General features: G+C 47.9%; 1 protein-coding gene across 7 annotated transcripts in view; it reads right to left on the minus strand.

The window, feature by feature from the left end:
• Positions 1-2,027: 2,027 nt before the first annotated feature.
• The window catches only part of frem1b (Fras1 related extracellular matrix 1b), a 31,334-nt gene continuing 6,415 nt past the window's right edge, over positions 2,028-26,946 (minus strand). For 3 of the 7 annotated variants that reach the window (XM_046391101.1, XM_046391100.1, XM_046391099.1), the window contains exons 7-36: positions 26,833-26,941; positions 26,585-26,716; positions 23,457-23,801; positions 23,051-23,193; positions 22,735-22,931; positions 22,503-22,593; positions 21,901-22,068; positions 21,577-21,785; positions 20,327-20,420; positions 19,998-20,250; positions 19,690-19,884; positions 16,014-16,202; positions 15,728-15,924; positions 15,393-15,618; positions 14,387-14,531; positions 12,613-12,754; positions 12,203-12,407; positions 10,172-10,436; positions 7,836-8,256; positions 6,039-6,240; positions 5,803-5,947; positions 5,227-5,356; positions 5,071-5,143; positions 4,780-4,929; positions 4,287-4,597; positions 3,578-3,622; positions 3,270-3,452; positions 3,059-3,177; positions 2,822-2,907; positions 2,028-2,356 (exon numbers count right to left, since the gene is read on the minus strand). In XM_046391101.1, coding sequence (XP_046247057.1) covers positions 2,148-2,356; positions 2,822-2,907; positions 3,059-3,177; positions 3,270-3,452; positions 3,578-3,622; positions 4,287-4,597; positions 4,780-4,929; positions 5,071-5,143; positions 5,227-5,356; positions 5,803-5,947; positions 6,039-6,240; positions 7,836-8,256; positions 10,172-10,436; positions 12,203-12,407; positions 12,613-12,754; positions 14,387-14,531; positions 15,393-15,618; positions 15,728-15,924; positions 16,014-16,202; positions 19,690-19,884; positions 19,998-20,250; positions 20,327-20,420; positions 21,577-21,785; positions 21,901-22,068; positions 22,503-22,593; positions 22,735-22,931; positions 23,051-23,193; positions 23,457-23,801; positions 26,585-26,716; positions 26,833-26,941 — 5,379 coding nt within the window. In that variant the 3' untranslated portion in view covers positions 2,028-2,147. Of the gene's footprint in view, positions 2,357-2,821; positions 2,908-3,058; positions 3,178-3,269; positions 3,453-3,577; positions 3,843-4,286; positions 4,598-4,779; positions 4,930-5,070; positions 5,144-5,225; positions 5,357-5,798; positions 5,948-6,038; positions 6,241-7,835; positions 8,257-10,171; positions 10,437-12,202; positions 12,408-12,612; positions 12,755-14,386; positions 14,532-15,392; positions 15,619-15,727; positions 15,925-16,013; positions 16,203-19,689; positions 19,885-19,997; positions 20,251-20,326; positions 20,421-21,576; positions 21,786-21,900; positions 22,069-22,502; positions 22,594-22,734; positions 22,932-23,050; positions 23,194-23,456; positions 23,802-26,584; positions 26,717-26,832; positions 26,942-26,946 lie in introns of those variants that run through there. The other 4 variants (XM_046391102.1, XM_046391104.1, XR_006843551.1 and 1 more) reach the window with 4 other exon arrangements.

Consider the following 26,946-nt stretch of genomic DNA (forward strand, 5'->3'; position numbering starts at 1 on the left):
CCCAACATATCCACACACGCTTTTTGTCCTGGTCATGAACATCGTGGCCAAGGTGGAATGCAGTGGCCCCCTAACTAAGTCAGGTCTGCGCCAGCCCCCCATCGGAGCATTAATGGATAGCGTCTGTCCCAGGGAGTAGGTGGATCCGACAAGGACTTGAGAAACTCATCACCTGGGAAAGGACAAGTTTTAAGTCCCTGGAAAGGAAAATCAGTGGTTTTCTCTGCAAAGTGGGCCTCGGATACCAAGGCCCAGGAGGGACACCATCTTATCTCCTACTAAATATTTCTATTTTAGTAGATTTTCAGCAGAAAAAAATGGGTTTAGGGGTTAAGTTCCTCTCTAAGGACAAAAAAAAAACAAAATATTTTTTGCTGTCTTTGTGCTCCAACAACTAAATGGCAAATGTAAAATGCCTTGCAGGTTTGGGAACTGCACCAGCAAAGAGATACCTACAGGGTATCAAATAACAGAGTACATCAGTGCATCATGTCATCATCTAAAATGTTAAGTCATATGAGGCATTATTTTCATTTAGTTTAAGTTAATCTTAACTTATTTTACTCACCAGGAAGCAACTTGCAGAAAAGCTGACTGACTGATCTCAGGACCTTCTGGATCAGTTCTGGATCAGTTTCACAGGAGTCCTCAGAAGTATCTGAGATGTTGTGCTGCCCTCTGCTCATCATTTCACACAACGTTCAGCCTGGTCTCATAAACATATACAACAACTGAACGAACAAGTAGGCTAGAGGTTACATTCACAACCCAAAACCGTGGTTACCTGAGCTTCGGCTCAATCACTCCTGCAGAAAACTTTCCAAGAAATTGTTATTGCTGACAGGTTAAAAACTTGTCTTTTCAAGTATCAGACATCATTCACTTGTTCTCTGTTTACCGGTGCTACAGAGAGATTTGCATCATTTTCATGCAAAATTTGAGAATTTCCTCATTTGAAACCAGTTGTGAGGTATTGAGTGAAAGTAATTAGACAACTGAAAAGATACAAGTCACGGTGTCACGTGAGTATAGTCATGAAAACGTACTGAAGGTGCCGAGTGATGTGGGTGTAGACGACGCCGTCAACTTCCTGTTCTGGCACCGTGAGAATCGATGGTGATTTTTCATTGTTCCAGCCACCATCCAACCTCTCCCGCTGGGTGACGGGTGTCAGGGCATCTGCTGCGTCCTGGGTCTTTGACTATCTATCAGACAGGCCTCAGTTTGTAGGAGGACCACAGCGGACTGTCCTGTCTCCATTCACTCTGCACGCCTCTGACTTTCAGAAAACACCAAGTCATGCCATCTGCAGAAGCTCCTTGATGACTCTGCAGAGGTGGGGCGTATTATAGACAGGCAGGAGTTGCAGTACAAACACCTGGAGGACAGCTTTGTGAAGTGCTGCAGCAGAAATCTTCTGCTCCTACATGTGAAGAAGACCAAGGAGATGGTGGTCGACCTTAAGAGGACAAGGACTGCGGTCAGACATGTAAACATCATGGGTGAGGAGGCTGAGACTGTCGAGGACCACAGGCACTCGGCTGTCCACTTAAACCACAGACTGGATCGGGGGACCCTCACTGATGCTGCGTAGAAGAAGGGGATGAGCAGAGATCTTCTACCAGTCTGTGGTAACGAGTGCCATCTACCGGGCTGTAGTCTGCTGGGGGAGCAGGATCAGTGCGAGACGCCAGCAGGCTAAACAAACACATTCATAAGGCCAGAAACATCACTGAACAGGAAGTGGAGACGTTCAAGTCAGAGAGACAATCCATCCCACTCCGTCCACAACACACTGCAGAGACACAGGAACACTCATTTAGATTCCCCGTCATAACAGCTCACCTGTGTGGGACAGGTGAACTCATGCACAAAGTTACTTTCCTTACAGTCTGTCCTTAACTATTCTTATCCCCCCTCGCATTCATGTGTATATCATAGCTATATAGAGATATGCCGCATGTGCCTTATTTTATGTTTTATCCTATTTTATTTTTACCTTTCTGCATCTGAATTTAAAGACTCCGTTTCAGTTTGTGCAACGATTTTTATTATGACAAAAATATGAAAACTAATCCAGAGCAGCATCAGTGTGTATTTGTCCACAGAGGCCGTTGTGACGGCTAACAGTGAATGTTGTGAGCGTCTCAGTGGGTGTGAGCCGCTGATGAACAGATGAAGGTGTGCTGAGTGTCGGTCGAGCAGCTTGTGGAGATCCAGCTTCTGGGGTTCTCGACCAGCACGCAAGCCAAGTCATCGCCGGACTCACTGCGGCCCACCGGCGCCCCCCTCAGTCTGGAGAAGGACACTGACCGACCATCAGTCCACATCCAGCGACCAGGACCTCCGGACAGACCTGACAAACGTGAGCAGGATTTAGCGGCCTGGAAAACAAATGACTACTGACCAGTAACCAGGCAGAACATTTTCATATTCAGATTCACCGAAGTCTCCTACGCTTAACTCAGGCTGATGAACGTCACCTGCTCGTGAGATTTAATCAAGAGTGTAAATCCACATCCCTACAGTCTCCACCCCCCTGTGGACGTGGCTGACAGTCATGTGACTTTACACGAGGCGATGTCTTTACGACGATGTGTTTACTGTTGTGTGTTTCTCCTCCTGTCGAACACATGTGGATCTCCTGAGTTTCACTTGCACCTCAGGGAAAATTTTGATGATAAAACGAATTCTTCACTCGTACGACCTGCCTAACACACGAGCGGTTTCTGCATGAGGCACACACGGTTTGTGGGAGTTAAACATCGCAGGTTGATGCACGTCGGATGTTCGGCATGCTGTGATGAAAGCAGCCACTCACCGATCCAAAACGGCTTCCTCCCTGCGAACTTCCACAGCCAGGTCATGTCTCGTCTGGAGCGCATGCTGGTCAGGCTGCTGTTGAACCTGACGCACAGGAGTCAAGGTGAGAGTCGAACACACACCTGCAGTCGTCTCCTCACAGTTACCAGGCTGTAAACCTGCTGACTAATGACTGATGAGAACCCGCAGAAGCTGCAGTAAGTGGGAGGTATTGGTGTGTGTCTGCGACTCTTACAGCAGTGAGCAGCTCTGCTCGGCGCTCGCCCAGCTGGCCACGGACGAGCTGAGCGTGTAACAGCGTCTCCTGTAGTGAGTCCAGCCGTCAGGACACAAGCTGCTGACAGACTTCCCGGTCTGAGGACACAAAGACAGAATGGCCGACGTGTCTAAGCGGTTCAAACGAGGAACAGTTTTATTTTGGTTGTAATGTGTTAGTGAATGCACACCTTGCGTTGGCGTAGCTCTGGGTGGAGTCTGGGTTCTGGACGATCCATCTGAGGAGGGTCCCCCACTGGCAGCTCCTTCAGGAGGTGACTGTGAGGCGAGAGGCTCCACCCGAAGTCACCAGGCTTCACCTCCTCCAGCCGGAGAGGAGTCAGACTGTGGAACTGACGGAGGGGGAGGACAGTCTGTCAGTGAGGACACATCACATGTCTCACTCTGGTCCCACCTCACAGCTGATCATCAGCTGACTCATCACAACAAATCCAAAACGACTGCTCTGACATCAATTCCCAAATCAAAAATGTCTTACCGTCCAGACTTTGTCCTCAGACCTCCTGTCTCCTGACAGACGGACCTGAACATCAGCAGACTGTCAGCTCTGTACTTTGGATGCACACTCAACACAACAAATCTGAGTCTGTTTGAACTACTCAGCATGCAGAAGAAAAAGCATCTTGAATGAGGCCTTGAAGGCTGCTGACACACTGAAGGTTTCTGTCAGATTTCTGTTCAGGGTCAGCGAGGATTTTCAAGGTCTTAGAATCGACCACATTTCACGAGTCCCGCATCACCGTCTGCTTCGAGAACATCATTACTGTCAGTTGGACGGCGAATCAGAACACACCGCTGAGACCAAATATCAAACCGTTTCCCCGTCAGACTTCAGTGCTCGAGTGCTGCGAGTGTCGTGGGCTTGGGTCTCTCGGGTCGGCCATATGAGACCACATTTATCACATCTGTGTGTAAACGCGTGTGTGTGTGTGTGTGTTCTCGTGTGCAGCACTGATCTGAGCTTCAGATTTTCCATTTAAAGTGTTTGGCAAGTATGTTTTTTTATCTACATGAAGTCTGCATGAAGGTCAAAATATGTTTAAAAAATTCAATTCAAATTGTATGATAAACTGCATATAACATGCACAGGTACACAATGGGTCAGGAGTAAACAGCTAACAAGCAGTCAGATTATTATTAAATCAGTTATGTGAAATTATCCTTTAACTGGTAGAGGAAACACTCACCTTTAGTCCTCCATGTCTGACCCTGAGTCCAGCGTTCCCAGTGCTGGCTCCTGGCAGCTGCCTGTAGTGGTTGTGGCTGAAACCGGGGGCTGCCTGGTCCTGTGGGTCCCCGTCTTCGTAGTCCAGGTAGGGCCGGCGGTTTGGGACATCACCCCGGGGAGGCTGAGGCTGGTTCTCCCACAGCAGCTCCGCCTCAATGTCGGTGACCGGATCCTCCTCCTCCGGTCCGGGAGGGACCGGGAGGCCAGGGGGAGGAGCGGGCAGTCGCTTCTCGTTCTCCTCCACCTTCAGGTCATCTGGGTCACACCTTCCTGATAGATGAGGACAGAAGACTTTCTGACAAAACGCAAACCGATTTGTAATTATAAACCAAACCCGTCCTGAACACTGAGACTCCAAATGTGATGAGTCCCGAAAAAGAACCAAAGACAACATAAAGCAGATAAAACAAACACTAAGACTAACAAAAACTCTGCTCCTCATCACTTCTGACCTCCTCTGGGGTCGATGATCTCCACGCTGGCGGAGGTCCTCTGCCCCAGGATGGCGTTTTTGGGGTTTTTCAGGCTGACAGTGAAGGTCTCGTGGTTCTCTTCAAGGCCGTCATCTGTCAGGTAAACGTTCCAGGTTTTCACGGTGACTCCTGAGCAGGAGACACAGAGAGAAGACATGAACACAGCACCACCACACTGATTTCTGTTCACCAGGAGTAACGAACCAGAGCAACCAGAGCTGCTGAGGTCATGCAGCAAGATGCACTGACTGAACCTGAACAGATTCACACCTGGGTCAAACTGGACGAGAGCCGCCGTGCTGTGAGTGAAATCTCTGCCGGGTTTGGCCGATCCTTCCTCCACCTGCGCAAACAAGGACACGAAGCAAACGCTGAGCGCAGGAATCACAAACATCTGGAGTCTGGAGGAGGCCTTCGCCGTCGTACCTGGATACCAACGTACGCTGGGTCGACGCTCTTCCCACTGCGATGGATCTGGATCTGAAGTGTCCCTGCCGTCTCGCAGGTTCTGTAGCAGGTCGCTGACAACTCGACCCGAGACCAGGACAGCTCCAGTCTGCAGGAGACACTCAGCTGAATCCTTCATGCACTGAACACAACACGAGCACTCGGCTGCACGTGACACAGGAAGTTTGGATGTGGAAAAAGTGAGCAGGGTCGCTGCTGCTGCTTTACTGAATTCCAGTGGCGGAAAGTAATTGTTACTCAAGTTACAGTACAGTACAGCTTCAGGGTACTTGTACTCTGTGCCGACCAGTCAAGTTCATCAACATCAAGCTGAAAACCATTTCTTAATGGAGACAAACAGGAAGGAGACAAACAAAGCGAACACTGAGACCCTGCAACATTCTGGAGCTTTCAGACTAATAGTAAAGGGGACAAAGGTGTCCACACAATGTCACAACTGATTCGGAAACACATTGCATCAGTTCAGCTGCTTCCTGTTCGAGTCAGGGTGGTCAGCACAGACCGCACCAGGTTGGGTCTTTTCTACAAACCTACATCTCAGGCAGCGCCGCGTTTCCTGCCCGGTCGCTGAGGCGGAACTGGAAGCTGTCGGCCGTCACCTCCACGTCGGCTGGGAGGACAAACACCACGGCGCGCTGGCTGATGTCCCGCTGAGTGAAACGTCCTTTGATGTAAGCTCCTGACAGGAGGGGAGGACGGGGTCAGACCAGCTGATCATACCTATCTATAATCTGTCTGTCCAGTAGCATATCGATCATCGGACAGCTCACCTGTGACAGCGTTCTCCAGGTAGCCGAAGTGTGGCGGTCTGGTGATGGAGAACTCCAGTTCCTCTGTGGGACTGTCGCAGTCCGACGCCTGCAGGTGTTTGGAGGTGATGAAAATGCCGTAACGCCCGTCGCCCAGGGCAACCACAGTGCTGGGACTGCGCCTGGTGGTCAGACTGGGAGGCGTCCTGTCCACCCGATCAACCTGAACACAGCAGGAGGCTTTTATGGAACACATTCAGGGCAGGAATGTGACTGTCTGTGAGAATAATCTGGTTTCTAGACAGGAGGATGAAGGAATCTCACAGAGAATAACTGAACACCTTTAGTCAAGTACTGTAAACTTTAAAACGTGTTTTACAGGATGGATGAAGTCTTAGCTGACTTTGTAGACCTGTTGTCGTTTTGTTTTTGGTTTTTCTGTTTGTTTTTTTTGTTTCATCTCGTCTCATGTTTTGTGATTTTTCTTCTTGGTTACCTTTAGTCGTATATCACTTTTCAGCCAAAGAACAAGTAGAAAATTAAAACTTTTCCCATCATGCTTCAGGTGAAGCTATTCCTGTTATTTTGTCCTTCACCCGTACAGTGTGGACACAGACTGAGAGACGGATCAAAGAGAAGCTCCCTCTGCTGGACGTTTGGCAGCAGAAGTCAGAGATGAGCATCAGGTGCAGTTCTGAGCTGCAGCCACTAGATGTCGCCCCCACACTGTGGAACACAGAGCGAACATCTGCACTTCACAGCTGACTCCAGCTCCTGAAGCTGACTGATTTCATTTATTTTCCTTTTCTTTCATTCTTCTCCATTTTCAGTTGTCATCAGCTTCCCTTCTTGCCGTATGTTTAGTCACTCTAATCAGACAAAACAACTGCATGGTACTTCTCCACGTTAACAATATTTTCTCATGTTTTGTCACCTACATGATGTATGAAAATAATCCTCAACCGAATAATAATGACTAGAATTTAATAATCAAAGAATTTTCAATAACTAATACTTTTTAATTACATTTACACATAAATAAATACATCCAGCAGATTAATTCATTCTTTTGTGACTCCTAAACAATAAACTCGTTTATTTTTTAAACAGGAAGTGACTTTTACCTCAGCCATCACTTGCTTACTGCAGTTTTGTCATCTCATTTTGAAGACAGAAATAATCTGATTTCTCTTGTGTGTGTGAAATATTTATGAAGCCTTTGAATCCTCACAAACATGAACACATAAAGCAAAAACCTGACAAACTGGCTGTGTGTGTGTGTGTGTGTGTGTGTGTGTCAGGTAGCATGTGATGTGATGGGTGTGGCGTGTTGTTCTTGGCTCACCTGCTGCTCTCTGCTTAAAATATTAAGGAGTCCTTCAGTCGGCATCAGGCTCAACTAACACGACTGATTTCAGCGGGAGGCTCCAGATCTGCAGACTGCAGCGTTTACTTCATCTACCCACAACACGTACTGCACTTACGTACAAGTATTCGCATATTATACTTCTTCTGCACCACATCTCAGAGACTAACAGATCTGACTGCGCTCCATCAGCGTGTTGCCGCTGACTGTGTGGTAAACTGAAGGAGACATAAAGTCGTCTTTATGTGCTGAGAACATTGTGTTCCTGCTTCAGCTGAGGAGGAAGGAGGACTCAGAGAGGCTCGCAGACCAAAGATGGCGTCTATTCGGTCCAATCACAACTGCTTTTCACAAACCTCCATTAACCAAACATCATAAAAGGCATCAGAACTGGTGTCTGTATGACGACAGGAGTTTTCCTCCACGAGTCGATGGTGTGTGCTGCTGCTCACCTGTATGTCAAACACAGCAGGCTCCTCTGTCAGCTGTCCGAACTCCAGGTATCCTCTGTTCTTCCCGTCACTCGGCAGGAAGTAGAACCCGTCGATGTCCGCCGGGCTGCTCGGGTCGTGTCGGTAAGCCAGGATCAGCTCATCCACGTCCGTCTGGGTGAAGCTGAGCGGCGGGGACAGCGGGACTCCTCTCAGAAGCAGCTTACCGTAGCGCGGCGGCCGTGTGAGGACGAAGCTCAGGTTGGCGGCGGCGGTGTCGGGGTCTGTGAGCTGCAGCAGGTCGGCGGTGATGGTCTCTGTGGAGCCGTCCTGCAGCCGCAGGCCCGTGTTGCGGTGGAGGGTAGGCGGGATGCGGTCGCCGTGCTCGATAGTGAAGTGGAGGCTGCCGCTGCGGGACGTGTCGCCATTGGTGACGACAAAACTGTGAAGACATAACTAACCTCAGTAGGATTACTTTAGGACACATTTATGTGTTTAAAAACAAATCCACATTTTTTAATTTGTCCATCAAAATGTCTTCATTTTGTTCCTTCACTATATGAAAGTTTAAAACTTTATTAGTAATCTTACAGGAAACGGGACACCAACAAAAGTCTGTCAGCTTGTTGTTCCAGTTTCTGATTTGCTTTCCGTGTGTGTTTCAAACTGCAGGTGTAAGAAATTATCCAGATGCATTGTGGGAAGCGTAGGATTCAGTCAGTGGTTTGGACTAAATGTACACACAAATCTGAGTCTGACAACAAAAAAAAAAATCAAAAAAATCACAGAAAAACAAAAACTGATTTTTTTTTTTAGTGAAATTCCAGCATTTTCTGTGTTTCTTTGTAATAAAAATACTACAAATCCTCCATGAAACAGCAGCTTCACTCATCAACAACCACTCACATAAATCTGTGTGTGTGTGTGTGTGTGTTTTGTCCTCCTCTCAGTCCTCTGCCAACACAATCTGCCTCTCAGCCCTGCAGCTGACTAACTGCCCGGGGCCTCAACACGCAGGCCACCACCCACACACACACACTCTCTCAGAGGCAGGTCCTCGTATCACATCTGGCTCCGATGTTGGCCATATTTGCCCAGGGAGGGCCGTCTGTGGCCGCCGCTCTCACCGCCACCGTGCCAGCGCTGTTGTTATTCTCCTAATAATGCCCATTCATCATCTGCTGTCATGGCAACACACACACACATACATGATTGATGTGTGTTCCTCAGATGTTGCCCTACCATCTGACAACAACACACACATATGAAATGATTTGATGTTTTACAAAACAAAGATCCAATATGAAGATGTTTCCGTCTGCTGCAGCTCAGACTCCATGAGGAAGTTGTTGTGTGTGTGTGGATGTGTAGTCCTGACTGCGACACACACAGTCATGTTTCCATCCTCATCCTCACCGGCTGACTTCCTACCACACAACAGTAACAACTGCTCAAAGAGCTTTACCACGCCTACGACAGCACACACGCTGACAGCAGAGGCCGGAGGCTGACACTGGCCACACCATCATGTGAACTTCCGAAGCTTCAGAGAACAGATGATGACGTCTACCAGTCACATGACTTAAAGGTCACTTCCACTCTGCAGAGCAGATGAGGAGGCTGTAACCTTCTTCACACTAACACATGACAAACACAAATGTCTGATTTCACTTGTCTGACCTTCAACTGGAACTCCATTAATGACGAAGCCATCACAACATCCTGTCTGTCTGTCGGTCTGTCTGTGACTCTGTGATCTGCCTGCGCTCTGACAGCCAGACAGCCAGCCGGTCTGGGCAGCAGAGGTCTGGGTGACAAACCCGGGATGTGCACACAGTCCAGGCCAGACCCTCCTCCTCCTCCTCCCGTCCTCCCCCCATCCTCCCCCCGACCTCCCCCTTTAAACTCCTGCTGCTGCCAAATTGGCTGGAAAAGCAGATAAACACACTGCAGCAGAGAAAACCTCTCGTCTCCTGACGCTGACTCTTTTCTCTGTCGTCTCGATGCCCAGTTTCTCGTTCGTCGGCCAAATGTTGTGGTGATACTTTATTCAGGGCTGCAGTGCTGACAGAAATGTCCTTCGCTCACAATATGTAGGCAGATAATTTGCCATTTATTCTCCTGATGTGTGCAGTATTTCATGCTGTGCTGCAAAACAGCTTCAGTTAAAACGAGGGCCAAAGCCCAACAGCACAACCGCTCAGGAGTTCAGTCTTCATGTGCTGGATTCGTCCAAATCAAATCGTTCAAATGTGTTCAAATTATTACCGAGGTGTAACCATTTATATTTTCAACTGACTGACCGACCTAACCACAGAGCTCCATCCAGAGAGGCCGAGGTGTCGTGGTGTTCTGACCTGAAGGAGTCGACCTCTGCGTCGTGGCTGTTGTCGTGTGTGTAACACACTCGGTGTGCCGCCACGTCCAGCTGTGTGAAGGACATCAGCGGGACTCCGGGCTGCTGGACGGCATGGATGAGACCGTGTCGAGGCGGGACCGACAGCGTATAGACCAGCTCTTCCGGACGACCGGCTGCATCCGACGCCAGCAGGATGTCGGTGTTCAGGACGAGCCGCTGCCCCTCCGTCAGGCGCACCGGCTGGATCCGCAGCACTAAGTCACCTGCGAGCAGCCGGAGGGAGGAGGGAGCGTTTCTGGTTTGGAAAGTGATGAGGCAGCTTTTCTGCTAGGAGTTTATGCACATTTTGGTAATTGATCAAGAGAAATCTTGTTTTGAAACAGGAAGTCACTGCGATGGGCTGTGGGGCAACATGAACAGCTGATCTGTCGCTTCACTCTGCTGACTCGCACGAGAACCCAAACAACTTAGAGTTAAAATTGTGGTTGCGTTTAAAGTCGGGATAAAATCAGAATGAAGTGATCTGCTTCTGTAATAATGACGAAGATTTCTTCCTGCATGTTTCCCTGAGAACCAATCAGACGTTCGGATTTCATCTGCAGGCTAAATGACCTCCATCACACTGACTGTGTACTCCTGTGGTCCTCCTTGTCCGGATGTCTGTCCTCTTTGGTCGAGGTCCATGTATGATGTCACTCGCTACGTTAAATTCAGTTAAAAAGCTGAACGCTAATCAGAAGCGTGGAGATTTGTGGTCTTTTTAGCTTTTCTCCAAAGTTCATAACAGCACAAAACAGGAAAGACTTCTGTTAAAACATGAAGTTTAGCTGCGAGACATTTAACGGCATTTAAGGGCATCTGATGATGCAGGATCCACAGGACAGCAGCTCAACCGCTTTCATCTACAGCCTGCGTTGGTGTTTACAGGAGCGAATCTGTGTGAACATCCCTTTAAACGGGAATTTACCCTCAGTACATAAAGATTTAAAATGTCTCTCAAGTATTTAAAAGTAAAAATAAATGTTCTGTTTTTATGTTGCAAATGATTAAAGTCTCCATCAACTGGCAAAACTTCAAGTGAAATTTCTTCTCGTCTTAAGTAATAATAGAATTGATGGACTTAAATAACAAGCTCACACAAATTAAACAAGACAAAACAGGTCAAAGTGTCTCTGATTTTTGGAGGGTTGTTAGAAGTGGAGGAGGTGGAGGAGGAGGAGAACCCAGAGGGGACAACCAACGTCCCTGCACAGCTGCTCCACCTCCCCTCCGTTAATTATTCACCGGCTGAGGAGGTCGGTCGTTTCTCACCTCTGCTCCTCCAGGATCAGAGGGCCCGGAGCCAGAAGGGCCGAGGCCTCGCGCACCGTGCTCACCCGACTGGCAAAGCTGGCACAGAGAGCTGGAGGAGGTGGGGAGTCGCTCAATAATACATGAAGCACGAGCGGCCACAGGGACCTGAGACAGACCGCAGAGTCTGTGTGTGTGTGTGTGTGTGTGTGTGTGTGTGTGTGTGTGTGTGTGTGTGAGAGAGAGCGCACACATGGACTTCAGCTTGTGTGGGACGAGAACGTCTTTCTTATCTAACTTTAGTGTGAAGGTCCAGGATTGGATGGTTTTTGATGTGACCCTGGTTCAGGTTTCATTTTTGAAGCAGTTCAAGGTCTCTTCATCGACGCGTCTGGAGGTCCGACTGAATCGCGGCTGATTCCAGGTCAGGATGAGGCCTCAGATTTGTGTTTGCCACTAATCAGAAAATGTTAGCTTGCTAATATGCTGAAGTAAGGCAGAATATGTACATGTGCTGTAGCTCGCAGTACACAGTACTGCATGTGTTGCAGCGACTTCATTCTGTGACTACGAGAAAGCTGAACTGAAAAATGCAAGCGAGCTTTTGATGAAGAAGTCAAATATTGACGGTGCTTTAATCATCACGATTACTTATGCATGACACCTTCTATCGTCTTTTAGTAAAGTCATTTGTACATGTTGCTCTCTAATCAAAGCGTCTGTAAATGTGGCCTCTGACCTTTGTGCACTGTGTGGACTGAGATGAAGAAGCTCTGAGCCGGCGTCTCGTTGTCCAGGTCACTGAGGATGAAGCGGAAGCTGTCGTGACCCTTGAAGCCGGCAGCGCTGGCGGCGGCGGTGTGTGCGTACCACAGACGGTTCATCTCCACATCGTCCTGAGTGAAGTTCTGACCGGCCGACAGCTGGATCCAACCCGAATGTGTCTGTTGAGCAGCCACACAGACGGGAAGAAAATGGCCGGTTTAGCTCCACATGCAGAGGTTTGAACGAGCTGAGTGATTCTCTCTCACTGAAGTGGACCCTGCCGGACTCAGAGCTTCTTTCTGAGAGTGACATCATAAAATCACACCCGCTTCAGTGTTCAGTGTGTCGCAGCAGGAAATAAATTCCTCTGATCCGAGTGCTCACCTTGAGCTGTAGTTTGCCGAAGCGCGGCTCAGCGTGGAGGAAGTAGTACACCTGGTTTGGGGGCGTGTCCCGGTCGTGAGCCTCCAGAGCCACGCTGGAGATCACCCGGCGCTCGCTGGAGTCCACCTCCAGGCCTGCGTTCCTGACACATGGAGAAAACACTGATCGGAATACGTTAACAGGCAGGAATCCGGTTTTAGTTCCAGTCACTTTTCTGTGGTGTGGGACAGATTGATGAACCTTTGAATATGTTTTGTAGAGAGTCATAAAAGTATCAAACACATGACTCAAATATCTATCCACCAGGATCAAAACAAGATTCAAGAGCTGCTCAACATTTGGTAAAAATCTGTTCAAGGTTCACCAGCTGAGAGTCACAGCGATGAACTTTACAAACTAATTTTATTTTCAGTCCCAGTTTGTCAGTTTGAAGAGTCAGCTCTTCATTTGTTCCAGCTTTGGTAGAAATACAACATGAGAAACTGGTCCCAGAGAGACTGGATTCAATACTCTGACTGCTGTGAAAACAAAGATGACTTATCTGAAAAAGTACACCGACACACAGCAGGTCATCCCTTCAATCCACTTTAGAAACTTAACAAGTGGACTGAACTTTCATTCTACTCATTTCAAGTCAAAGACTTCGAGTTAGATGAGCTCACGTTTGTCAGTGGTCTGAAAATAAACACCAGACATTTTAAGATTAATCAACTTGAAAGTGACAGAACTTTTGTGTTAAGTTAAAGACAAAAGATTAGTTGATTCCCCTGAATTCCTGTAAGATTTTTTACAGCGTACTTTTTACCACCTGACCGCAGGTGAGGTCCTCTCCTCTGACACACACCTGCCTGTCAGGTTCATCCCTCGTGTGTGAGCCAACTCTCCATCCACCTCGAGGTGAAGCTTCACGTCGCTACGCTTCATATCAGAGGGTGCAGCTGGTTTTCAGCCACCTCTTCCACTCTTATCTGTTTGCCTTTTATTACATTTTTGTGTTCATTAGTAGCTGCTTTAGTGAGAGTTTTACATATTTTTGTTCACTGAGTTCACGTGCATGTAGAAAAATAAGAGCCAGTTATCCTTTGATTGTCTGGCGAGTGAGGGGCCGTTTGATACAAGCAGGAAGTTTGTGTGCGAGCAGGTTTTTCCAGTGGGATCGTGGAGATGTGAGGGGGACGAACAACAGAAACCGTCTGGCTGCCTCCTCACTCGTAACTAAAATCCACGCAGGACAGAAGCTGCCACGTCCATCCTGCAGGAACGCAGAAACAAGGAGGCCGGCATCTGCCAAGTCTCCGTGTTACTTCTGCCTCGGCGGCCTTTACAGCACCAGCTCGGCCCGCGCCAACGCACCCACGCACACCAACAACTGGTCAGGGGACGAGACTCGTGGGTCTGGGGGGGGGGGGGGGACCGCATGGGGAACCCAGTCAGGGATGCAAAAATCCAATCACTCGTTCATATGAAAACATTACGGGGGAGGGGGGGCAGCCGCCACATGTGCACACAGGTTACCTCCCCCCTGCTGTCCCATGACACCCCCCTCCCGGAAGAGTGTTTCACCACAGCAGCCAACACTGAACTGAATCATGATTACACTAAATTACTGTTCTGTCCATCAACATAAATCAACTTGAAAAGTGCAAAACAAAACACTGAAGGGCTGATGAAAACACTCAGATGACATGAAAATTAATCAAGAGCATCAGAACCCAAAACCCTCACAGTCCACGTTTCCAGGTGTGTGTGTGTGTGTGTGTGTGTGTGTGTGTACTTGAGCAGCCGTGGTTTCTCATCGTTGACCGGCAGCACGGTGACCTGAGCCGTCCCCTGGACTGTGTGGACGCCATCTGTCAGCCGTAGAGCCACGGCGTCCTTCAGGGTTTCTGTGTCATCGTGCATGTACATGATCTTCATCCCTGCAGGGGGAGAGGGGGAGGAGGAAGAGCCAGGTGAAAGGGAGGGCAGAGAGGAGGAGCAGCAAGGGAGGGGAGGAGGATTAGTTATAAATCCAGCATCACATGGTTAAAAACATAAAAAGCACACCAAAACATTCACACTGATTGTATAAATACACACACATATACACATAAAGCACACAAATACACACACAGTGACAGGGTGGAGAACCTGCAGCTCCACCAGCTGCTCTGTGACAGATAAACCAAAGGATTTGACCTGATGATGGCGCTAAATCAAACACCAGAGCATCAGAAACTGTTAGCATGACTGCAAAGCTAACAGGCCTGGATCTTTCACTCACAATATTCTTCAGACTTTCATATGTCTGCTTTCAGCACTACAGTTGGCCTGATGCAGCTTCACACACTGAGTTAGCTTGTAGCAGCTAGCTTCAATCAGTTCTTGCATTCCTGGAAAAATAAAACAATTTTTGGACAACTTTTGGTCAAAATGTTGAAACCCGAATTATCAGGTTAGATGTAAAGTAAAGACGATAATACGTGTCTTTTTAATATATCAGAGAATTAAAAACGTTCATCTGCAAAACATTCCTCCGTGAGTGCAAACAGTGTGTTGCTACCAGCTGTACGTGTGTTTGAGTCTGCGAAGACATTTTTATCAAGCTCAGAATGCTTAATTAGATATATTAACTGAAACACTGACTCAAATGTAAGATAAATCACAAAATATACATCACTGTCCACATGTAAACTCAGTTCCTAACTTGATGCTAAAAAGAACATTCTGTCTGTGCGCCTTGCAGAATGGGATCAGATGGTCCTAACAGAACTGCTGAGGCCCCCTGGCGTCTCTCTCACCCTGTCGCAGCTCCTGCAGGGTGAAGGAGGTGACGGGGAGGCTCCGCTGCAGGAGCTCGCCTCCCATCTCCTCGTAGCGGCTCGTCTCGGCGCCGTAGATGCCGTTGATCAGGCTGCCGTGGGCTGGCGGCTGCACCACCGTGAAGGTCAGGATGTCCTGAGGGCTGTCAAGGTCGAAACCGTTCAGTAAGGACGGAGTCAGCTCCCTGATCCCACCCTCCTTTACCTGCACGAGGCGGAGAACAAAAAGAACTTTCCAACTCAAGCCAATACAAAGACAACTTGGTTACTCTCAGGTGTGTGTCAGGAGTAAAATAAGTTCGTCCTGAACGTACGGTGAAGTTGGCGAGCAGCACAGATGGCGTCTCGTCATTGGTTGGATCGATGATGATGTAGAAGGGGATGGGGGGGGAGTGGTGCAGCCCGTCACTCACACTGATGGACAGCTGGTCGACAGTTGGCTCCACCCCTTTGCTCTCCGATTGGACATAGTTAATGAAACCAGAGGTCAGGTCCTGGAGAGTGAAGGATTCTGAGAAGAGAAACACTCCAGTATCAGGTCAGGTCTCACACACACACACACACACACACACACACACACACACACACACACACACTGACCGACTCGGACTCCTGCGTTGCTCTTCTCAGAGCCGGGCGTTGGCAACGTGTTCTCCAGGAAGCCATGCAATGGCGGCGTCTCCAGGTGAAAGGTCAGCTGGTCGGGGCGGCTGTCAGGGTCCGAGGCCCCCAGGACCCCCCCACAGAGACAGGCTGAGGAGCCCTCGGCCACCACCAGCATGGACTCACCTGGGATGACATACAACAACATGAAACAGTCAGAGAAACGTGTTACAGATAGAAGTACTCAGGTCCTGTACAGCAGTACGAGTACTCAAACCACACTGTAAAAATACTGTTACAAGTGCTGCATTTAAAATGTCACTCCAGTAAAAGTATGACTATAAGCAGGCACTTAAAGTAAAAGAACTGCATGCAATGAAATGTCCCCTGTGACCGACTATATATGAATACCTTCAAATACATGTATCATTTGCTTTTACATGTCCTTTTGATATTTGTATACATTTAATACCCAACACATCAAGAAGTATTCGCACTTCCTTTGCTTTAACCCACTGACTTCTGTGTACGTTTTACCTCAGTGGTACCCAGTAACTACGCTGTCTGACACTGTAGTGGAGTCGACATCCGCTCTTCCCAAACCTCTACATCATACAGCACAGACATGCTCATCAAGCAAGCTGATTGGCCGATCCAGCTTCCTGTCAGGGTTTTGGTGCTTCCACACTTTACCTTTACCTATCCCCATTCGTGTCACATTTGTCTGCTCTGCTGATTAACGCAAAATCTTTCACTAGTTGTTTTGTCCCCGATCTGAAGTGTTTCTACATCGCTGTTTCTTAAACTGCCCCCTAGTGGACAAGTATGGTTAAGTCCCAAATCCACACAGGTATAAAAGAACACGTGAATGACACACACATGTGCGTTCACTTACGAGCAGCCTGGAGAACAATTTCAGCACTGCAGAAGGTACCCCCACATGAAGCATAAAATTTTGTCTGTCCGTCCATCTGTCCATCCTCTTGTCAGCTGCTAATGAATCTATTTTCTGTCACTCTGCTGTTAATTAAACAACCGGTTCTGGCCCCGGATCCATAGCACTATAATCCCCGTTCATGAATGAAGAGTTTGTGTATGTATACTTGGTGTGAACGTGTGTGAGCATTAACGATGGACAGTCCTGGATCTCGCTGATAAACTAGCATCCCTCGAAATTAAGGAGCAAGGTAAAGCCGGATTCTTCTTGTCTGTTAATGCTCTTACTCTGCGTCTTTATTCACTGCTAATTAATTAGACCAGGAAACAGCACACACACACCCTCACTCCCACCCCAAACCCTGCACTGCTCAGCGGAGCTGCTGCTGAATGAAGGCGGAGATATGCTGGCAGGATTAGAGAGTCGTCCTGCCGCTGGTGGAGCTGCGGTAATCCGGCCAGCGAGGCGGCGAGGACACGACGTCTATTGTGAACGAGAGAAGCGCTTTTTTCTGCTTTTGTTTTGTAAAGACCTTCATTGTCCGCTGTCCACTGTCTCCTGGGGAACACACACACAAACACACACACACACACACACAGGAGAGTGATAATGTCACCCAGCAGTGTGTGTGTGTGCATGTAATACCAGCGCACAATAGGCAGATTTCATTTAAAACACGTCAGTGCCAACCGTGTTAGCCTGACAAAGGACACACACACACACACACACACACACTGTGCACACAATGAGACTCGGCTGAACACTCGCTCACACACAGCAAACACACACACTGCTAACAGGAATGATTGGTTTCTGAGATTTGATCCAGAGTTGAAGTAATATTAAAACTGAAACGAGAACTGATGTGCAGTTTCAAGAAGTTTGTAGAAATCTCGGCAGTAATGAGGAGAAACTCTTTGTGCTGTGCCTGTTTAACTCTGGATTTCACTCTCAGGCTCGTGCACACGTGTTTCCCCGTCACCCAACTCTGTGGTTACAGTTTGGTTCAGTTTAGGCACAAAAACTGCTCAGTAAAACAAGATAAAGTTGATGGTCAGAAGAAAATGTTCTCACTGCAGATTTCTTCAAATAAAGAGCAGAAACATGTAAACGTGTGGGAAACATCGTCTGCTTTCAGGTGACAGAATCAAATCTGGACTCACACTGAATCGACCAGAACATTTTGACCTTCTGAAAATTGGGATTTTAAGAACTGATGATGAAATAGAACGACTGAAGAGTAAGCTAACATGCCAGCGTAATGTGGCTTGATCCTCTCTATCTCACACACACACACACATACACACACACTTTTCATGCCCCATGGGGACGTTACACAGACTTACATTCATTTACTCAAACCCTAATCTGAACCTAAACCTAATTTTAAACTTAAACCACCAGTCTTCACCCTAACATTTAATCATGTACATCATGGGGACTTGCAGTGTGTCCCCACGTAAACAGGTGTTGGTCCACACACCATCTCCCAGTGAAACCACAGAGCTCGTCCAGTCTCCAATCCCTCTTCTTGGCTCAGACTCTGCTGAGAACTAACACTGTCCTCAGGAGAGACAGAGAGACAGACAGTGTGCTGTGACGACACACATTGTGTATCAGTCCGACACACACACAGTATTTCCCTCTGTTGTTCTCCCTCTGGATTCTTTACTGGATTCATTTTGGCTCCGTTCACACTGCAGCTGAGCTGGAAAATCTCCTCAAATTGTCTTCTTATAGAAAATTCATGTCTCATCTTAATCCCTGCCAAGTGTAACCAGCACAAATAAAGGCCTAAACTATGAAAATATCTCTAAATCTCTAATCTCTAATGACATGTACAACTTCACAGTGAGGCACTCCTGATGATCTTCCTAAAACCATGAATTTAAGGCACTTAACCCCCCAATATGCTCCCCGGGCGCTTGATGCTGCCCACTGCTCCTGTGTGTGTTTCACTGCATGTAATTTGCCGGGTGTTGCATGTGTGTGTTCAACTAAGGATGGGTCAAATGCAGAAGACGAATTCAGTGTGTGTATGTAAAAATATATATACTGTCAATAAAGTGATTCTTAATTCTTAATAAAGTGATTCTTCTTATCTGAGCTCATTTAATGCCGGGATCAGACTACACGCTATCAGTCCGATTACTGCTCAGCTTGGTCAACCTCAGAGGACACCAAGTTCACAAACCAAGATGGCTGCCCAGAGCATCAACTGTAAATGAAAGCTGTTGTTATGTATGTTTTCAGCGCTTTTATCTTTTATATAGTAAGTGGTATAAACAACAGCGCCTCACTGCTCCCTGTGGACACACAGCTACGGTCTTGCTATGTGTGAAATACCACGTAACGTGTTGATGCTGCTACTTGGCTTGTAACTGGTTGATGTCGCTGCAGCAACAATGGCTGACTGTCATTACAAATGTTGTCTTGTCGTAAAAGGAGAGCATGCAGCTTGGTTTTTGACGGACGTGACGTCACTCCGACTCCTGATTTATGACTTACGAGTACAAATGGAATGCGGCAACTATCTCCTGATCTGACACATGGATCCACCGTGACAGACAGACGTGCAGTCTGAACCCCACTAAGTCTGTCTGAGGCTGCTGACTGACAGTTTGGTGACTGCCTGCAGCGGCACAGAGACAGGATTTAGGAGAGCTTCGAAAAGCTTTTCTCAGAATTAAAGAGCTGCAGGTCCTCTGAACGTTCCTGAAGAAAGAAACATCTTACCCAGAGTGACGGCAGGGACTTTGTTGTTGACAGGAAGAATGGTGATGTTGAGGTCATACACAGGAAGCGTGCCATGGAGAGGTACCGGTGGGGGCAGGGCGTCTCCGTGACAACAGCCATCCGTCACTCCAGCCTCTCCGTCAGAGATGATGAGGGTTATGGTGTCAAACGTGGGCTCGGGTCCAATTTCTCCTCCTGAACGACAACATGAACGCAGACAATAAAAAGTCTGTTGTTAAAAGCAGCAGAATTCATTTCTGTTTCCACAAGCCCTGAACGCAGCATCGTTTCCCATGACGCTGTCTCACCTGTGTGGACGTAGTAGATGTGTCCCTGCAGCAGGTCCTGCTGGGAGAACTTGTCCACGGTCAGTCCGACTCTCTGCAGTTCCCCTCGGCCTGGACTCCGGGCCAGCATGTAGGTCAGCCTGGAGTCGTCGCTGTCCCGGTCTGTGGCTGACAGGTAGTCCACCGTCACCTGGACCCGCCCCCCCTCCTCACAGCTCAGCTCTCCTTGCAGCCCACCCCCCAGCTGGGGAGGCTCATCATTCATGGGCAGGACCTGAGCACGGCAGGTGATATGGGATGTCAGATCAGCATGTGACTCTCACAGGATGTTAATCGCTGACGACACTCACCTGAATCAGCAGCACGACGACCGCCGAGTTCAGACCGTCTGTAACCTTCAGGCCGACTTCGTCTTCAGTGGTCTCAGAGTCATCGTGGATGTACCTGCAAGCACAAATAGCCGTCACATGATCCTCAGCTCCCTGTCAGACCACAGTGCGTCATGTGAGCTGTTAGCATTAGCGTCGTGCACAACAATTCATCCCAGTCATAATTACATTTTCAGGTATCTGAATATGATCACAATAACATTTGGATGTGTTAGTCATTTGGTTCTGTGACATGTCAGTAATTCAGTTTGTACTGGTCACAACTGAATGACGTTATACTGAACAATCTAAATACATTTAAACAATCTTCTGACTGCTGTGAGAAGGTCTTAAAGAACTAATTCTACGTGTCAGAGGGCAGCACACTGAGACCAAAGGCTTTGGAAGACGAACTCACACTCACGCTCACGCTCACACAGCCACATTAAAATGAATGATGGGCCTGACTGAATGTGTTATTTCTTCCTGAGGTTGGAGGTTGAAGTTGGAGTATGTTACTGTGGGTTCAGCTGCTGGATCAGTGAGCGCCGCCACATGGACACTGTACACGCACCGTCCAATCAAAAAGGTGCAGAAGAGCAGCTTAGAGAGGAATCAAATGCACGTGGGTCAGTGTTTAATCACTGCACGTCTGCAGTGTGTAATCATGCGACTGTAGCATGGAGGCATGTAATCGGCGTCAGGTCTGCGTAACATTCACACAGCTTTGCTCGTGTTTGGTCTCAGAGGGACTGCAGTTAGTTTGTCTTTCATCACATCACCACAGTGCACACTGACTTATTTTTTCTCCATCGTCTGTGAGACACTGGAGGAGACTGAATCAGGTCATCGGTGGTGTGCAGGACAAAACAAACACATTAAAACTGTAAACATAAGGATTTCCTCACTTTTACTCCCTTCTGTGGGTTAACATCTAAAAATCCCAAAACACCAAATCCCACATTTCCTGTGATGAAACTAGATTAGATTTGTTCATCAGAGCAGCAAAAGCAATGCTGATACAGTTTTAAATGTGTCCTACAACAGACCAAACTTCAGGTCACGTCAGGATTACTTCTTTGAGACTTGACAATTTCCCCAGAGCTTAACTCAGCGTGGCAAGTAAACAGACCTTTATGTGTAAAATTGGTGGAATGCCCCTTTAAAGGTCACAACTACAAGTTGAGCTAACCTTAATCACAGCCATGACATCCCCCCTCAGTGTGTCCGACCTGAGTCGCAGTCCTCTTAGATCCTGCATGCTGAATCCATCTCCCTGCAGCAGCATTCGGCCCTGCAGGTCCAGCCGGCCGTGGCGAGCCGTACTCTCAACCTCCACCCTCAGCAACTCCTGCCGGGTGTCCCGATCCTGAACCAGGAGATGCTCCTCTGTCACAAAGGCCCCTCCGCCCTCCTCCACGCGCAACAGGTTGGTAAAAGCCTGACGATCAAACAGAGTATCAAAAATCTGGATCTGAACCTGGTTGCTATCTGATGCAGTTCAACAGTTAAGGAGTTAAATGCCCAGGAGGTTCAGTCTCAGTTTGACCTCTGACCTCTGGTGCGCGGTCGTCCACGGGGTTGACGGTGATGTTGAAGAGGAGGCCGGAGACGCCGCCGCCATGCTGGTCGCTGACGGAGAAGACGAACTGCACCGACAGTGGCTCTGGGCCGATGTCTTCCACAGGAGGCATGAAGGCCACTTTCATGTGGTTCACTGCATGCTGGGAGAGCACAGGAGACAGAAAGTGCATTTACTCTAGTACTGCTACTTTATACTTCTACTTCACTTTATACTCCATACTGACATTTTACCTTTAGGAGCAGTTTGTAAAACATGATGCATTTTCAGGTTAATTCTAGTGCAGAAAACTGCCTCACACTTTCCAGTTTCAAGCCACAGGAATATTTTAGAGAGCAATTTTCATACAGCATAAACAGGTGTATTCAGAGACTCAAGTACATTTCGCTCAAATGAACGCAGTATTAATACTGAGCCTTTAAGTGAGACTTTTTTAAGTGAGTTTTGTCAGCTTGAGGATGAACTCTGAGGCCAAGTTTTAAGCAAACATGGACAAGAAATCCTCCAAGCGCTCAGAAAACTGGACAGAATATGCTGATCACAAGCTTCTAAGTTTATCCTCAGGTGATTCCAGACCTGTGTGAAGGACTTCAACACTGGCACCATGTGGTCTTTCTTCATGGCGTTGGTGCTGTCTGTGTAGAAGAGGCGCCCTGCATCCATCAGCCTGAGAATTAAAACAATAAAACTCAGTTTCTTTTCAGCCGCGTAAGCAGTCTGCCCTGCTTCCAGTCTTTATACCAAGCCAGGCTAAACTGGACCGGTTTTGTCCCAGAGGACAGCAAAACAAGTCCATCCTGGTTCTTACCCAGGGTGCAGTGGGCTGAAGCAGGGCCGTGTGATGACGTAGGTTAGGTCCGTGTCTGGATGTTCTCTGTCAGTGAAGTGGAGGTGAGCTTGAGTGATGTAAACCACCTCCGTCTCCTTCACCGTCAGAGAGCGAACGCTGCCGGGAACCTCCACCGGCAGCTGGTCCTTCACCGGGAAGACATGGACCACCACAGTCTGAATCCACAGGAAGAGAGGGGTTAGTGACAGGATATTCTGACAGACTTTCATACTGCAATGACAGGAAGACGTGTGTTGTGTCACTGCTTTCAAGCCGGCACTTTGTTCAGACTCACGTATGTTTGGGAGAGGTTGGGCGGTTGGTGGCTGTCGGACAGCACGACGTCGAAGGAGTCTTCGAACCGTTCCTCTCCGGAGTGCTGGTAGTAGATCTGACCCTGGATCAGATCTCTCTGCAGGAAAGTGTCCACTGGAGCTCCTGTATTGACAGATCAGTTTCTGCTTACTGACCTCCAAGTAGCATTCAGTGGATTAACAATAATCTGAATTTCAGTTTGACTGCAGAGAAACGACGTGCAGCTGTCAATATGTGTGAAGTGGAAGCGACAGGGTCAGACTGTGCTTGGTGATGTGTTGTTTTCTATATTTTGTGTTTGCTGTTTACGGTATTTTAGTCAGTAAAAATCACAACAACATCACATATCGGCCTTTCAAATCAAAGTGAATCTGCCCCACCCTCACCTGTCTCGTGGGCAGAGGTCTTCTTGACCAGTTGCCCTGCCTGAGGCCTGGAGACGATCTGATAGAGGATGTAGTTGTCACTGGAGTCCATGTCGGAGGCTAACAGCATGTACTCCTCCAGTCTCACAGCCCCACCCTCCTGCACCTCCACCACCACGTTGTTGATGAGAAACGGCGGCGAGTCGTCTTTAGGCAGGATGTTTATGGGGAACTTGTGGCGGATGCTGTGACGACCGTCGCTGATGCGGAAGACAATGTGGTCACGGGTGGTGTCACTGTCGGAGTGATGGTAGACGACCAGACCGTCCCTCAGGTCCTGTACTCGAAACATGAATGCCTTGCCCCCTGAGAAACCAGGAAACAGCATGAAACTGCATGTGTAGTTTATGACCGAGCAGATATTTAAATTCAAAAGAAATGAAATTAATGAATTAAAACAGGGTTAAGCTTTTCATATTTAATCAGAAACGTTAAAGTACAGTCAGCATGTCAACTCACTCGGTGGTGCTCAGTCCAACACACTGAACATAAACATTTTAATGGCTTTAAAGTTTTAATTTAACTTTAATTTTCATGAAATTTCAATTCAATTCAGTTTCTTTATATGGCGCCAATTCACAACAAAATTTATCTCATGACAATTTCCAATTAGAGCAGGTCGAGATCAAACGCTTATTCATGCACTGTTCATTTTGGAAAACATTTCTGTGCCACCGTCTCCAACCCCACACATCATGATACCTTCAAAGAAGCAGTTTAAAACTACTTCTATGTCACCAGATTCATTCTGAGATGCATATGATTGAAGATGACAAAAATGATGTGTTTTCAGTGTCAGTCAATTGTGAACCGCTTCAGCGCGTCAGTATGAACTCTTTGTTTGTCCATAAGAAGAGTTGGACTGAAGATAAAAAAAACTTCTCTGTCCTACATTAATGAAATGTAGGCCGTGTCCATCTGTTAGCTCTCTGCTGCTGGCTGGCCTTTCTCACACTGTACATCATGCTAACGCTAACAGCAACGTGTCACATGACTGGCGGCCTACTGGCAGACATGTGTTGTTGTCAGAGGATGGCTCTGTTTGTAGCCAAAGCTTCGCACTTTGATTCAATTACTGTCTCCAACACATGCGCCATTTTTTTCCTCCCATTGTCACTTGGAAATAACAAGTTTCTCTTAGTGCCTGAAGGCACCGCGAAACTCTGGCTGGGTTCTGTGCTGTGAACACCGGTGGGGTAAAACATGGCGTCCTTCCCGGTGGCCGCCCAGTTGCCAGGATGGGGGCTTCCTGTCTCCTTGTGTGTGCCAGAGAGACAGAAGGGCAAGGTCAGCAGACAGATTGAGAGACGAACGGTCGCGAGCCCGAACCTCATTAGCAACTTTACCGAGGGAAACCAGCTACTGGTCCAACTGATGGAAACAACTTGGTAATTGGGCCCAAAGGTGGCGTTGGGCAACAGGCCCATAAAGGAGCAAATGAGATGGGAGGACTGCGTTTGTGTGTGTGTGTGTGTGGGCGTGTGTGTGCAGCAGGACAGGCAGCTATCCATTTGGCTGAAGGCGTTGGACGGAGTCTGCAGTTACTGTCCCCAGCGCTGCAGCGTCGCTGCCCCCGAGTCGCAGCATGGAGGGTCAGCGGCTCTCCTCAGAGACACGACTCCACCAGAGGATCCACTAACGGCTTCCTACAGGCCTCATACATGTGTGGAGAGCAGAGCCAAACTTTTGTCAGCTTTGTTCCTGCTTAACAACAGTGGCAGATAAACTGAGGCAATAAAATGACGCTGGAGCGGGTGCTGCTGTCCAACATGGAGGGAAAGCTGCCCAGTGGGACAAAAGTTTCAACTGCCATCCCTCTACTGTACTGGGAAATAAGGCTTGTCTGGATAGTTTGTGACCGCTGATGGTGAAACACACACAAGACATATGGATAAAAAGATGGACGACAATGTGAGAAGAAAGAAAGAAAGAAGAAACTAAAGAGACCAGAGAGGAAATACAGAAAGGCAGTCATGAGAGTTCATTATTTTAACTGTGAAGAGACATGCAAACAAAACAGCAAATTATTTCTTTTGTCATTGACTTACAAACCAAATCTGATCTGACCAGAGAAGAAAAACAGGAGAACGTTTAAGTCAGAAGCCTGTGACTTTAATCTCATCCAAGTCATGGTCATGATTATCTGTAAAAGTGTCTGAATGATTTGTTAAATATCAGCTTGTCATGCCACAAATTTGATGAAATGAGTTAGAGAATCTGTTCAAAACACACCTCCTCTGTTTCTACACGTCTAAAGCAGCCATGAAAGGTTAACTCCCTGCCTGAACCCCTCGGGCCACCGACACTCCTGCCACCTCACCCTCCCTCCCCCGCTGCCTCCTCCTAGCTGGTAGCATGAAAACCTGTTTGGGGACAGTGCATCTGCTCCCTGTGCATGACGGCATGAAATGGCATAAATCCCTCCAATCTGCTCGGTCCCGCTCCCTGTCCGAGACAAAGAGGCCGTCTCCTAACGCGCTGGACTGGAAGGGACAGACACGGACAGAGAGGCAGGCAGCAGCAGCCTCCATGCTGCCACGGCCCCTGGCAAAGTGGTCACGGCCCCATTTTACACCTGATTAGAAAACACATGCAGGGCCACTAGACATATGCTTCCCCAGCCACACCACAATCCTCGGCGGATGGGCAAACACATGGAGGAAAAAGGGCGGAAAAGGCCAGACAACGTTCTCTGGGAACTCCCAGTGCAGTGTGTTGGAATACCAGCACAGGACTAAAAGACACAGAGGATCAGTTTGAGGTTAAACTGAGAGCCATCAGTATATAAATGCACTGATGTCCATTTTGCTATTGTCCATCATTAGGCTACATCAAATTTATCTGCTACATCCAATCAGGAAGGTGCTGAGAGGATTCGTTGCTTGTTGTCTCACTTCTGTGTTCTGTGCTGACACAATTTACCGTGGCATACATGGCACTGCATTCATATAGAAAATCATGATTTCTTTTAGCCCAGAACAGTAAATAGGCTGCCGATGTGCAACGTCAGTTATAGTGCAGCTGCGGCAGTCATTTAAATGTACAACTGTTGAAAGTGACAAAGATTCCCAGTGACCTTTAAACCTCACCTCTGACACTAAGATGTCCATGAAGAGGACCATCAACCGCCACCAGGTAGACTGCATCAATGTTGTCGCTGTCGACTATCTGCAGCTCCTCCCACGTGATTGGCCGGGACTGACCCTCCAACAGGTCCAAACCTAAGGAGACAGATGAAGACAAATCTGAGCACAAAATCCTTTTCAAGTTAAGGATAAACTCTATGTTCTTAGTTAGACTAGAACAGTACTGTTATGGACAAAGTTTAAACTGATACCCATATTCCAGGAGACCCTGGGTGCATTTGTTTCAGCTGCCCTGATGGAGATGTGGACCATGAGAGGCGGGCTGGTCATATAGGAGCCATCTATAGCCTGGAACTCCACCTTAG

The sequence above is a fragment of the Scatophagus argus genome, chromosome 6 (genome assembly GCF_020382885.2).
Source record: "Scatophagus argus isolate fScaArg1 chromosome 6, fScaArg1.pri, whole genome shotgun sequence".
Lineage (NCBI taxonomy): Eukaryota > Metazoa > Chordata > Actinopteri > Scatophagidae > Scatophagus > Scatophagus argus.